This window comes from Phyllopteryx taeniolatus, chromosome 19 (genome assembly GCF_024500385.1).
Source record: "Phyllopteryx taeniolatus isolate TA_2022b chromosome 19, UOR_Ptae_1.2, whole genome shotgun sequence".
Taxonomy (NCBI): domain Eukaryota; kingdom Metazoa; phylum Chordata; class Actinopteri; order Syngnathiformes; family Syngnathidae; genus Phyllopteryx; species Phyllopteryx taeniolatus.
In genome coordinates, this window is record NC_084520.1 from 820193 (window position 1) to 834821 (window position 14629).

The 14629-nt window shown below is 45.2% G+C and overlaps 2 protein-coding genes across 4 annotated transcripts; one reads left to right on the top strand and one right to left on the bottom strand.

The window, feature by feature from the left end:
- Nucleotides 1-108: 108 nt before the first annotated feature.
- On the bottom strand, nucleotides 109-5854 carry tfam (transcription factor A, mitochondrial). Of its 3 annotated transcripts, none has more exons than XM_061756889.1 (7): nucleotides 5301-5854; nucleotides 4238-4371; nucleotides 4061-4131; nucleotides 2645-2794; nucleotides 2325-2420; nucleotides 1647-1703; nucleotides 109-1453 (listed from the first exon to the last, which is right to left on the bottom strand). In XM_061756889.1, the coding sequence occupies exons 1-7, from the start codon at nucleotides 5372-5374 to the stop codon at nucleotides 1184-1186; spliced, it is 852 nt and encodes a 283-aa protein (XP_061612873.1). In that variant the 5' UTR covers nucleotides 5375-5854; the 3' UTR covers nucleotides 109-1183. The 3 variants fall into 3 exon arrangements, with proteins under 3 accessions (XP_061612873.1, XP_061612872.1, XP_061612871.1); XM_061756888.1 differs by having other exon boundaries at nucleotides 109-1468; XM_061756887.1 differs by having other exon boundaries at nucleotides 109-1480.
- Nucleotides 5855-6088: 234 nt separating this feature from the next.
- Nucleotides 6089-14558, top strand: naglu (N-acetylglucosaminidase, alpha). The gene is made up of 6 exons (XM_061756875.1): nucleotides 6089-6673; nucleotides 9150-9297; nucleotides 10150-10296; nucleotides 10413-10498; nucleotides 10809-11065; nucleotides 12787-14558. The coding sequence occupies exons 1-6, from the start codon at nucleotides 6240-6242 to the stop codon at nucleotides 14001-14003; spliced, it is 2289 nt and encodes a 762-aa protein (XP_061612859.1). The 5' UTR covers nucleotides 6089-6239; the 3' UTR covers nucleotides 14004-14558.
- The last annotated feature ends 71 nt before the right edge of the window (nucleotides 14559-14629 follow it).

The window sequence follows — 14629 nt, forward strand, 5'->3', positions numbered from 1 at the left end:
TGTCATTTCCCTCGAGCAGGGATTCTTAAACTGCGGTACATTGGCTCCCTCTAGTGGCATGCAAAAGAATCACTGAATTACAGTAAATGACGTGACAAAATTACTACATAAGGTGGATGTCAATGTTTATTCAAATACACAATACAAAGACGACTCGGGTAATATTCTGGAAAGTAAGCTGCGTACTGAACGAGTATGTTCTTCACATTGTTGTGGCATTACATTCCCAAAGACTCAAATAAAATACGGAAAGTTTCAGTGTACTAAGTGTGAAATGACATTTTCATCACGATTTCTTGGATCAATAAAACAAGCACAAGGTATTTGTGTTTTATGGGTGGGTGTGTGTGTGGGGGGGGGGCGCTTCAGGGACCTTTTGAAATTGCAAACATTTCACAGTCATCGGTGCATTTGTACATGCTTCTATTACATAAGAAGAGTTAATAGCAATGTACAACAAATTCAGTCAAGATGGAAGATGGTGTGTGGTACCAAGCTAGCTGCGCCGCGGAACCTAAAATGCGTTGGAGAATCAATCCAATCCCTTACTTCCATCTTTAAAAAAATAAAAAAAAATCAATGACTTTTCCAATGCAACGGTCACACAAGACGATGGCAACATTATCATCATTGCGAAGGCAATGTTTGAGCTTTATTGCATGGTGTCGTTATCGCCAATTCTTTCATATACATACAATACAAAATGTGTTTTGGCCAACCAGAGATGATAGCAGAGCTGCTCTGGATTTACATCTCAAAAGAGCCGACCGAAGGAAATAGCAAAATGGATTCCGCTTGATGACACAAGCCCAGGTTTCCTTCAGACTAATGTGACACTATAGCCAGCAAAGGACCGCCATACTGTACAATTATTCGGTGAATTGCGACTTTCGCAGCTGTTCGAGCTGCAAAGGGTGAGTTTCACTTTTCTGTTTCTGCGCGGAATCCCGTTAAAAGACTGCGCTCGGGAACTAATATGAGCGTCTTTTTCGTCACTTTGCCCCAGCTTACGTAACAAAAGCTGACTAATGAGTAAACCAACCGATTAACCGAAGCCCGCATGGCAACATGAAGCAACCTCCAAGTGACAGCGCGGACCTGTGGAATCGCTGAAAATCTGTCTAGTAGTAGTAGTAGTAGTCGATAACATTCGGAACGAGAAAGTCCACAAAAGAAACGAAGATCAAGTCTTTGTAATCTTTTTCTCAGCTTTTGCGTTGCTGCTTTTTGTCATCTTCTTAATAGTTCTCGACTTGGCTTTTGTGGCGGGCCTCTTTGCTGCCGCTTTCTTTTTTGTCTTGGCCTTTTCGGCCTCTGCGGCCTTCCTTTTGCGCTTGGACACAGTCTTGCCTCTGATCAGGTCTTCTCGTCCAATTTCTACCATGTGGCCCTCCCACGACTCCATCTCGTTCTTGTAGCGGATTTTGTCGTCCTCGGCCAGCTGTGTATAAACCTGGAATGTCGAACACTTGACAGGTGACTCAACAATGGGCAAACAAAAAAGAAGCTTTGTGTTGGTACAAATGCAGCTCTTTTGGCTTTCTTACTGTTTAAGCGCATGCATCTCCTTCCGTTTCGTAAGCTTTAAACTCCAAAGTCCCGACTTTGACATAAAGAAAAGAATATTTGAAGTGGTTGAGGCCTACCTGCTTCTGATGGCTGAAAAGATTCCTCCAGTCATACGTCAGTGACTTCATCTTCGCCTAGCACACAAGGCATGAAATGATATGCAGTTAAAGCCATCGTGACATGTCAGGCGTCGCCCCCCCCCCCCCCCCCCCCCAAAAAAAAAATAAAAATAAATTGTGCGCAATGGGAGTTTGGGAGGCCTGTCACGAAAAGTGTTTGTGAAGCAGACATCATTCAGGACACAGGTGTCAAACTCAAGGCCTCGGGCCCATCGTATCATTTCACGTGGCCCGCGGAAGCCAATCATTGTGCGTCCACTTCACGCTCTTCTGGATCGATATTTCAAATTGTCTTCACTATTAATAATGTTGAAAAATTGCAAGCCTTTCAAAATAGGAACGTTAGGAATGACACGGGCAGGCGGATGTGTTTCGTGTTTGGACTATTTTGAATTGCACAAAAACCAAGCAGGTGTACAAAAAAATTGAGACCAAAAAAAAATAACCCAGAAGTTCCACTGTATGATATAATGAGCTGATTATACTGTACGTTTATATGGTTCCACAATCATTACGAAACCTCTGAGGGAAACTCGAACTCGAACTAGAACGTGGCCCGCGGCACAAATGAGTTTGACGCCCGTGATTTAGCACATTAAAAGCAGGCAAAATGGATGGCAGCCTTCTTGTACTCACCGGTATGTTTTCTCCTTTGGCTTCCTCAAAGTGTTCCGACATAAAGATGTTGAAAGGCGTGCGAGGACGTTTCGGCTTCCCCATGGTGTTTGCTTCCTAGATCCCATTAAAAAAAAAAAAAAGAGTTACGGTTCAACCATTCAACTCGTAACGGTTGAGTGTGCGTTAGCACGACTTGCTCATCGGGTCTTCGATCATTCTAACTCGTAGTATGCTGGACTACGGCTCGCCTAACCCTGCAAAATGTCTAAACGTAGATTTTGTTTGCGCTTGACGCTGACGACACATTATTCGCGTTGTTAAACTGTTCGTCCTCTTACCCTCTTCTTGCGGATCGCCGCCTTCTTGGCCATCGTCTCCCTCTTCTCGAGCCTTTGCTGCTCGATCTGCGCTGGCGTCAACTGGGCCCGGTAGCGCTGGAGAACTCTCTTAAACTCTTCCTTCTCCTGGATAAATTCATCTTCAAAAGGCTTCATGGAAGATATCCACCGGGTTATTCACACTTTATATTTCCGTTCCAAACTGTTTTGCAAGATGCATACAGTGGAACCGTCAAAGCCGAAAGTCACTGAGGTCATCCGGTGTGGAATTTGAGCTCAATCTTCAGAAAAAAAAACGACATCTGAATAACGATGTCCCGATCCAACGTTTTCACTTTCGATCCGATGCCGATATTGCAGTTTTCAGCGATATCGCTCTGATAATCATACATCATTTGCTCATTTTGTAGCACGCAATGTTAGAAAAGGCTTGATCGAGTGATATGACTCAAACAGAGAACAAGAGAAAAACGGACCCATTCATTATTAACCAATGAGCAAGTAGAAATCACCATCGAATATTGTCATTATTCGACCTTACACCGATTTTATCGTTGACAGTACAGTACGGTACTTTGAGGGATATAAACGCCGCGAGGGAAACTTACTCAAAACGATCTATTCAGTTCTGGAACGTGTAGCGTAGTTTGAGACACCGTTCATCCCATCAAATGATGAACTCTGAACTTTTCCCTTTGCTTTGTTGGAATACTTAACTGGATTTAAAATGCATAACCATAAGCGTTGACCATGTCATCAAAGTACAGGTGGAGTGTTTTATTGGGTTTTTCTTTTGACGCTTTTGCTTGGCTGAAGATTTTACACTGCGAAAACAAAAAAATATTTTCCAGAAGATTTGTTTTATTTCTATTGAAGACTCATCTGCTGACACTTAAAATAAAAAGCAACACATCAAAAATGAATTGCAGACAATTTTGACTTGCTTCAAGCTAAGTTTGACTTTAAAAATGCCAGTGCAGCAATTTTTTTCTATTTGTAAATCATTATTTGTTTTTAAGCCTAATCAGATTAGTTTTTTTTTCGGGCACGTCCCGCCGGGAGGAGACCCCGGGGACGACCCAGGACACGCCGGAGAGACTACGTCCGTCGGCCGGCCCGGGAACGCCTCGGGATCCCCCCGGAAGAGCTGCACGAAGTGGCTGGGGAGAGGGAGGTCTGGGCGTCCCTGCTAAAGCTACTGCCCCCGCGACCCGACCTCGGATAAGCGCTAGAAAATGGATGGATGGATGGCTACCATGCCTGTACAGGTTTTATGACGACGAATGTTAAGATCATAGATGAACCGATTTTTAATTGTTACCAAATTGTAACAAGCCAACCTTCAAAAGATTTGGGTTTTTTTTTTTTTTTTTTTCAACCTTTCGGGCTCCACTGTTCCTGGTTAAGTTGAAATACCCGTTTCTTCTCCGGGCTCATCGTTCTCCACTCGTGGGCAATCTTCCTGATGACATCCATCAATTTTAATTCTGAAGGAGACAGCAATAATGAAATTGAACATTTGGGTCAGCGTAGCCTTTGAACGCTATCATCGCTCTCAATCGGAGCGGCAGCGCTCCCCGTGTTGCACTTTACCTGGGTTCTGTCGCCCGACCACCGGCTTCTGCTGCAAAACATATCTCATGTAACCATTCAGAGGCCTCTTTGGAGGACCGCCGGCTTGGGTGGACAGGCATCTCACCGGGGTCCCGTGTGCAGCACGGACGACTCTGGTAGACCAAGATAGAAATATGAGTGTACCAGTACAGTACATGTCGACATTAGGGATAGGCACATTCATCCGTCGGCATCACGGGTGAGACGTTCCTGTATTTTGACAGGCATGCATCAGAAACATTATTACAGGGGAATGTTGTAAAGGTACACGTATTCAGTACACCTCTGTACCATACTGGGCACTTTGAACACGCGACCATGTGCTATGTTGAAAAAATATATGCATACAGAATATTTCAACATATTGAATATTAATATTTTATATATTTTGGAAGAATTATTAATTGTATAATATAATTATTAGCATTTACTGCTGAGAAGCTGAAATTCTGATGATCAAAAATCATTACAGATTAATCTGAGCATTGATTAGGCGTTTAGGCGGCCACGGTGGATCGGTGAATTGATCGAACTCTGTGCCAATTTTCACATTGAAATCTAGTCAACTGCACAGAAAACCAAATGCTCAGATTTTTTTTTTATTATTTATTATGAAGATCGATGATGCTCTATACACTCATGAAAATGAGCGATCCTTGTGGTTGTAGTTTGCGCCGCACAAATATTTGGTGCATTTGATCAAACTTGAAGTCAATTGCAAATGACCAAAACAATACAAATAGAGTTCAATTATGACAGTGTTCATCAAAACTTGCCATTACAGTATTTCTGTAAAAGGCACAATGTATTCTGTTGTGCTCTTTCAGTGCAATTAGTTGCTTACTTGCCAACAAACTACAAGAAAATAACCATAAACCCCAACGCTTATGAGCAAAACTCTTCTTTTTTTTCTTCCCCCCCGCAGTTTTCACAGACATTGAACGGTGACCGTCCAAACTGGCTTCGTCGCCCATGGTAGCATTACTACTGCTTCGGCTAGCAGCTACCAGAGTACAAAGTCAGCGGAATCCAAGTTAGCTACCTTGCCAGAGTGTTCGAGCAAGTGAACACGCCGAAGGACTTCGCCACAAACGTCGCCAAGCCGAACGGAGCCATTGCCGGCGTTATTTGCACGGAAAATGACGACAAAAACACTCGTTTGACCGAACAATATCACGCGGCAAAAAGGCGCCTGCGCTCGCCCCGGTGCATTGTGGGGGAACGAGTAACATCAATCACATCGTTTCCACCCTCTACCGCCGCCAACTGGACTGGAGGGTGAAACGTAAAGCGAACGGGGAAAACAAAACAAAACAAAACAAAACTTCAACTGAATCCTTATCAGGCGAATGTACCACGCTTCAAAATTAACCAATTATGTCATAAAATACATAAGTCTTCAATAAATATTCTTTACAATATACTAAAGGACCAACTATTTCATAAATAAATGAATATGGGATCAATAAATCCCATATAAATAAATCCCCCCCAAATATCAACAAAGAAGAAAAAAGAAGCCTGCTGATTATAATTGTCCCCAGGTCAAGCTCATTTGTTCAACACTTTAAAGACCACTGGGTTCATTTTCATTGCTTCTTCATTGTGTCGACTGAAAATACAATGCGGAAATGCTAATTATCCTGCGCTGAGCGCTAAACAATAGCGCGCCGCCATGTTTCGCTTGGTTTGAGGTTACGTCGAACCTAAGTTGTAAACAAAGAGCTGATGAGCGAGGTGCCAAAAGGAAGTGTTCGCAAACATTCGAGGCGACGCCGCCACTCGACTCAAGCTCGGCTCGTGGCTGTGTCGGCCATTCCCGAATTCGACGTGACGACAGCAGGCCACGTCTTTAAGCGCGTCACGTGACTCACACGCGCGCGCCCAAAGTTTGCTTCTTTCGATTGGCTGCTAGTTGTAAAAGCAAAAGCACGGCCTCCTGTGATTGGCTAGCGTTCGCCCAGGACCGCGCCGGGTCCAAATGGAGCAAGCCAGCAAGATGTCGCGCAGGTGCGAGCGCTGCGTGCTTTTCATCGCCGCGCTCTCCCTTTGCGCCGCCGCCGCCGCACGCCGCTTCCCCACGTTGGAGCACCTGAAGTCGCGAGCCGACGACAAGACGCAGGGCGCAGCGGTGGCGGAGCTGCTGAGGCGCCTGCTCGGCACCAGATCGGCGGAGTTCGTCGTCGTCGTCGACGGGAGCCTCTCCGACGACAGCCTGGACGTGTGCGAGCTCAGGTCGACCAAGAACAACAAGATCGTCGCCACGGGCAACACCGGCGTGTCCGTGGCCTCTGGGATTTACAACTACTTGAAATATTTCTGCAACTGCCACGTTTCCTGGTCCGGCGATCAAGTGGCCTTGCCCCGCCCTCTCCCTCGTCTCTCCGGCGTCCTCCGCATCAACACCCAGCACAGGTCGGTGCGTGTTCGGCGACGCGAAATGCCGATGCGACTATTCGATTGTGTTTTACAGGTGCGACGATCAATCGATTCGTCGACGACTGAACGATTATCAAATGAATCAATCAAATATTCTCAGATTTCTGTAGTCCTCAATGAAAGCAGATTATTTTTGTGGTTCGTCGAAATAAGACATTCGCAAACATGCTGCTTTAACTCTGGAAAACATTGGATCTATTTTCTGACATTTTCTGGTATAGAGACCATACCGAGAAGTGAATCAAAAAAGAATAGCCAGTTTAATCTATTAGGAAAATAACGGCCGCATTATAAATAACTTGTAATTGACATGTAGGGGAACCCGAAGCTGTAAGTGTCCATCAAACTGTCCATTTTCTGAGCCGCTTCTCCTCACTTGGGTCGCGGGCGTGCCGGAGCCTATCCCAGCTGTCATCGGGCAGGAGGCGGGGTACACCCTGAACCGGTCGCCAGCCAATCGCAGGGCACATCCGAACAAACAACCGTTGGCACTCACATCCACGCCTACGGGCAACTTAGAGTCTCCAATTCATGCATGTTTTTGGGATGTTTTTGGGATGTGGGAGTGCCCGGAGAAAAAGCCACGCAGGCACGGGGAGAACATGCAAAGTCCACACAGGCGGGGGGGCTGCAGTGATGGTTGACTTTCTAGAACTTTCTCCCATCTCCCGACTGGATCTCTGGAGCTCAGCCACAGTGATCTTTGGGTTCTTCTTGACCTCTCTCTTCTCCCCCAATTGCTCAGTTTGGCTGGACGGCCAGCTCTGTGAAAGGTTCTGGTCGTCCCAAACGTCTTCCATTTAAGGGTTACGGAGGCCACTGTGCTCTAAGGAACCTTAAGTGCAGCAGAATTGATTTTTTTTTTGTAACCTTGGCCAGATCTGTGCCTTGCCACAATTCTGTCTCCGAGCTCTTCAGGCACTTCCTTTGACCTCATGATTCTCATTTGCTCTGACATGCACTGTGAGCTGTAAGGTCTTCTATAGACAGTCCTCATCAAGTCCAATCAGGAGAATCAAACACAGGTGGACTCCAATGAAGGTGTAAATAAAACCATCTTTAAAAACGGCATCTTTGGTATACTTGGGTCATCTTTGTCTGATTATTTACATTTGTTTGATGATGTTAAACATGCGGCACGGTGATGACCGGTCAGCACATCTGCCTCACAGTTCCGAGGACTCTGGTTCAAATCCGTCCCCGTCTGTGTGGGGTTTGCATGTTTTGGCTTTATAAGTAAGGCCTGGCTTAAGCATGAAACCTGCAGCGTTGCCACACATGATGACAGTCACACGGTCCTTGTGGGGCTTGAAGCCTGGCCTCTCCACTTCGTCCTTGGAGAGGAATGTACGCGAAGGCATCCTCTTCCAAAAAACAACACGTCTTTCCGCAATATGGCTGCCGGTATGGCTGTATGTTTTGTGGCGTAATGGGAATATTTGAGCAGGGGGCGCATGACAAATAGATCATCGTAACACATTGTGTTTCGTTGTTTACTGAGGCTGCACTGAAAACTTGCAGCGGCTAGGCTAGGTCCATTCAAGGACCCTTTCTCTCAATTAACTGTTGTGAATTAGACCCGCATCAGCTCACCGCAGTTATGTCATGTTCGCAGACTGAAAAGCCATGGCATGCCATGCCAAGCCATGGCAAAGCGTGGCACTGTTAGTTTTCCCCATGACTGTCTTAATAGCCTAAGGCACGGGTGTCAAACTTGGCCGTTAATAGTCACGGTTGGTTTCTCGGGAAGCTGGTTGTAGCGTGGTGTGCAATAAATCCCTTTTCAGTACGTACCTTGGTTTGAAGGTCAAGGTTTGTCTCATATCGAGCACAGCAAGGGGGACGTTCCGTTTTTCGAACGGTAACGGATTTCATGACCTCTCAAATGAAACCGTAGCCAAAATCTTTTCCTCTTCGGAAAGGGCGACATCAATAGCTTTGTGTTCTTTTTAGGAAACGAACGATGGAGACAAGCGCAACAGTAACAGTTTCAAAAGTGTGAATTATGATGCAAAAAAAACAAACAATTCAATTTTGTATTGTTTTGACGCCATTCGAAGAGTTCGTCCCTTACCAAATATGTTCTGTGCCTGTACCTAATCTCCGTTTGATTCTTCTTTACTAATGATTTTGTCGCGGCGTTACACGCACGCTGCGCGCTTGCTCCGACGTCACGACTTTGACGCTGACGCTTGCATTGAAGGCTTCGGTCAGAGAGAGGCACGCTAACTGACGTTAGCGAGATGTGGGGTGTCGCTTGAAAGCAAGACCAGGACCTTGTTGGGAACTGCCCACACTGTATATCTGCTTTCTCTTTTACATTTCAAAATGTTGCCACTGTAACTTGACCCACGTGATTCGATAGCAGACAAAGAAAGTAACTCGCTGTTGCCAAGTGAATCCCAGCGCAGCAGCATCTATGCATCAGCTTGTGTGTGTGTGTGTGTGTCAGGTTCCGCTACTACCAGAATGTCTGCACCGCCAGCTATTCCTCCGTGTGGTGGGACTGGCCGAGGTGGGAGAGAGAGATCGACTGGATGGCGCTTAATGGAATCAATCTTCCGTTGGCTTTCACTGGCCAAGAGGCCCTTTGGCAAGAGGTAAGAGCAAACACTTGATCTTCAAGTTTCTGTGTCAAGTCAAATCCCTGCAAAATTGGCAAGTCAGAAATCAGGTTGGACGAGGTTGGAGGGATGATTAAAAACAACTTTGAGATGTTCGATGAAAAACAACAACAAGTTGTGCAACTTACTTGGCTAACAGAGAGTTCAACATTTGTCATGACACGAGCATTGAAGTCCCCTGTTGAGTTTCCAATCGGGAGCCGACTCCGGTGCGAAGCGCGGCCACCTTCTCGTCCACAGTTCGCAATAAGTATGCCCGCACCCGCTTGCCGTGGAAGAGAAAGCCGCTCTCAAAAGCTGGAGACCCTACATCTAGTCGGAGACCCTCAACCTCACACTCCCTGCCATCTGGAAAGCCAGCTTCTAGAACTAACCGGGACTCGTAAGCCGCCCTCAGGTGTTAAGCCCGCGCCGTCTCTTCGGCTTGCGCCGGACATGTTGGCTAAGGTTTGAGTTTGGAAAATCATTTGCTCACCAATATGGTCGTTGGTCACCCCCGACGACCGCATGAGTCGCCAGCAGGCCTGTTCTAAAAATAGCTCACCAGTGATTGGACATTATGTTTTCTTGAGAATATTATGGAAGTGATCATTTGAAGAGGTTTATTCCCCCCCCCCCCCCCCCCCCCCCAAAAAAAAAGTGTTGCATATTGAAATTATGATGAGACATCATTAACATAATCGGGGTCTTCACATTGATGACTATCCTTCCTTATCAACACTAACGTCTAATTAAATGTCATTTCTGCAAATTTGGTATTTCAGAAGTGAAGCAGTATGTTTTTGCACTGATTTGCTGACAGTATTACATTCCTGATGTCCCGTTTAGGTTTACCGCGCTCTTGGTTTAAACCAATCCGAAATCGAAGAATTCTTCGCCGGTCCGGCCTTTCTCGCCTGGAACCGCATGGGTAACCTGTTCGAGTTTGGCGGACCTCTGCCACAGTCCTGGCATGTGAACCAGCTGACCCTCCAAGTACTGTAACCTTGATTCTTATCAGCACAGCATTAAAACGTGTGGTTTTTAAGATATGATTGGCTTCGGTAGATTTCATTTCAAATTCTGTCATGACATTTCCTTTTTCTCCGCAGTTTAAAATCTTGGAACGAATGAGATCATTCGGCATGATCCCAGTGCTGCCGGCCTTCTCCGGGAACATCCCCAGGGGAATCCTCAGGTGAAGGATCGATCTTTTTACCTTTTTCTGCCCTCGCAAACATTCATCACCTTTTCTAATTATGCAATGCTTCTTGCCAGTAATACACAGATTATGTCATGGTCTATTTTGACAGAAAATTCCTTAAAGCGTTTTTTGCACAGCATATTATTCATTCCCATTTACACCTGTTTGTATGATATGAAAGAACGAGACCAAGATAAATCCCTTTTAAAAGGTCATGGTCATGTATGTAATGTAAAATCTGTAAAACTCAATTGCACATTTGATCATTTGGAAGTGGCACGGCAAAAGTGATTTTGCATTTCAGGTTGCATCCAGAGGCAAACGTAACAAGATTGGGGCCATGGGCTCACTTCAACTGCAGTTACTCGTGCTCCTATATCTTGGACCCTAGGGACCCGCTTTTCCTCCGGATCGGTTCCCTCTACCTTTCCCAGGTGATCAAGCAATTTGGAACGAATCACATCTACAACACGGACACCTTCAATGAGATGCTTCCACCTTCCTCGGACCCCGCTTACCTGTCAGCTGTCAGTCGTTCCGTCTTTGCCTCAATGACTGCTGGTGAGTTTTTACATGTAAATCAAAACTGAACTACATGTATTGGGTCTTCCTATTCTGGGCTGCATAGGATTCATTTTATCTGAGGCAACTCTGAAAGCATCAGATATTATTGAACGGGGCAGGGCGGCATGGTTGCGTTGTGTCACAATGCTAGGTGGCTAAATGTTAGCATTTCCAAAGAACTCATTTCAACTGAAAGTAAAACGCGACGTTTATAACAGGAGTGTTGTTAGAATTTCAAATGAGCTCAAACAAAGCACTTACATTTAAACTTGAAATTGCCTCTTTCCCGCACGCGCGAGCCATCAAAGTTAAATATTGAAATGGTAGCATACAACGAATCTTTCGCCATTGGCCATGGTAGTTATAAAACAGTGACAGTGAGACAGTAGCGAAGATGAAAGATGGGCTGAGCCTGACAGATATGAAGCAGAGTCATATATTTAGAGAAATCATTTAACAATGTACCGTAACTTTTCGTGTATAATGCACACCCATGTATAGTACGCACCCCCAAAGTTGAGCTCAAAATTCTGGAAAACCCTTCTACCTATGTATAATGCATTTTTACAATGCATGATTTTGCTTCTACCCATATGATCAAAATGAAGTATTACCTGTTTTTTGTTAGTTTTTTTTTTTCCCAAAAATTATTCTGAAGTTAACCACTTTATTTGAACACAGAATACTTTATTTTTATTTACTTGCTCTTATTTTGAAATTCACAGCCCTGCCTTTATTGAGTAAATGAGAAAACACAGTTGTGATCATATGTTTGATTACCCAGGCAGAATTTGTAAGAAAGAAAACATGAAGGACCAGGCGAAACACATTTTATTTTATTTTAATGGGATTCAAATTAAACCTCTAGATGGCGGTATACATTTATAAAATGGCAAAGTTTCAGCCCCCCCCCCCCATTTCCCCCTATACCTATGTATAATGCGCACCATTGACTTTTGACATTATTTTTCGGGGGGGGGGGGGGGGGGGGGGAATGCGCATTATACACGAGAAATTACGGTATGTGCCTCTTGCTGCAGCAGTAATTGTGCTGCTATTGTTTTAAAGGAACACACCATGAAATGATATGAATTGCATCACAGTCACAGTTACAGGTGTGCTATGGTCACTTTAGTGGGCTAAAGCTAACTTAATAATCGTAACTTGGATTTTATATCACATTTCAAGAGACGCAAGGATGCTTTAAAGGATCTAAACTTCGGTTTATGTGACTCTCCCCCAGCCCTGGCATCCCAAGTTGGCCCCTTTTTCACCAAATACATGATAACTTTTCTTACTGCATTTAATTTGGGGGTTAAATTGCCATGCACTGACGTCACACTATTTATGTAGCTGACGCAGCACTTGGCACACCCCGCAACAGAAACGTAAAACATGTCAGGGTTCACCATTCGGAACCGTATTTTGGTGAATTGAATACTTCTCTAAGGTGTATTTCAACTAAAAAAACATGAACACTTCTGTAAATGTTTGAAATTATGAGTAGGTTTAAGTAAATTGGGCTAGAACAATTGAGCACCATTTCATTTGTTGTTATTTTCAAGTACAATAATTGTCCCAGTTTGGGGACCCACAAATGACCTATTGTGTTGCAAAACCTAGCCCCCTTCAAACTCCCTACTGAGTTAAATATTTCAGCCATGTTCTGGACTGGTCCCCTTTCTTGTTCCTCATGAAAATCTTTTTTCTCCCCCTAGCTGATCCTCAGGCAATTTGGCTGATGCAGGGATGGTTGTTCTTTAGTGCTGCAAGTTTCTGGAAGCCTGCCCAGATTCAGGCCCTACTACACGGCGTGCCCCTTGGACGGATGATCGTGCTCGACTTGTTTGCGGAGACCGAGCCGGTTTTCTCCTACACCGAGTCTTTCTACGGACAGCCTTTCATCTGGTGCATGCTGCAAAACTTTGGCGGCAACAGCGGTCTGTTTGGCACAGTAGAAAGTATCAACTCTGGGCCCTTCGAAGCCTTGCATTTCCCCAACTCCACCATGGTCGGCGTAGGTATGTCACCCGAGGGCATTGAGCAGAATCCCGCCATGTACGAGTTAATGAGCGAATTGGCGTGGCGCAAGGAGCCAGTCAACTTAGTTAAGTGGGCGTCTCTGTATGCCGTACGCCGTTATGGCACTACGCGCGACAGTCTGATCACCGCGTGGAGACTCCTGTTTTCCAGCGTCTACAACTGCACCGTGCCACATTATCGAAATCATAACCACAGCCCGCTGGTGCGCCGGCCTTCCCTTCACATGAACACTGACCTTTGGTACAACCCGGCGAACTTGTTCAAAGCGTGGAAACTCCTCATCGAAGCGTCTCCGTCTCTCATGTCTGAGGAAACCTTCCGGTACGATCTTGTGGATGTTACTCGGGAGGTTTTACAAGTTCTAACAACGTCGTTTTACCTGGATATCACAGATGCCTTTCATAAACAAAAGTTGCCAGAACTGCTCATTTCAGCCGGGGTCCTCATCTATGACCTTTTGCCAGAACTCAATCGTTTGCTATGTAGTGATCGCAACTTCCTGTTGGGGAAATGGCTGGAGCGGGCGAAATCCTCAGCTATTGATGAGGAGGAGGCCAAGCTATATGATATGAACGCCAGGAACCAGCTCACTCTATGGGGCCCGAGTGGTGAAATCCAAGACTATGCCAGCAAAGAGTGGGGAGGCCTCATGGAGGACTACTACGCCCAACGGTGGGGCCTGTTTGTCCAAACACTGGTGGGGTGTCTGCACAGCGGGCAGCCATTTAAGCAAGATGCTTTCGACCAGGCAGTTTTCCAGGTGGAAAAGGGATTTATTTATAATGGTCGAAAATACCCCACAGAGCCTCAAGGTGACACGTACGAGATCACCCGCAGGATCTTCCTAAAGTATTACCCACAGGCCTTGAACACCTTGAAAAGACTATCATGATCAGCAGAGACTACAGTTTCCATAAATGCATGCGGCAAGAAGAATGTGACTTCTTAAGCGCTATCCCAAACTTTCGGATGGAGAAAATCCTGTTTTTAGCGCTTTCCTGAAATGTCGCAAATGACGACGGCGTACGTCGAGTACTTTGCCACACTGTGGTGCGAAGCGCGCCGAGCCGATACTCGCATTCACCACTGCCTTTCGCTAACAGTCAAAACATTGGTATTTGCTATTATTGTGTGTATAAAGTCAAGATACGGTTGCTGTCAGTTTGTAAGTTGACATGTCAATACTTTTGAAGGGCTTCTAATTAATGAGTTGAAATCATTAACAAGCTTCTGGCATAATTCTAGCTGGATGCTTGACAACTGTTCTTGGCAGAATTGGTAGGGTTCATTTTAATTGGTTGGTGTCCCGGCACTAGGATCGGGAATTGATCAGAATTGGGTGATTCCGATGACGTGGCTGATACTGCGTATCGATCCGATTCTCCGTGATTCTCAATGGGCGAGGGGATGAAAAATACAAAATAAAATGGATGATATTTTGGATGAATTTCTTCTATGCCAATCATTGATGTACTACGCCGTCATTTCATAAATCTATATTTTTGGATTGAAATAAGG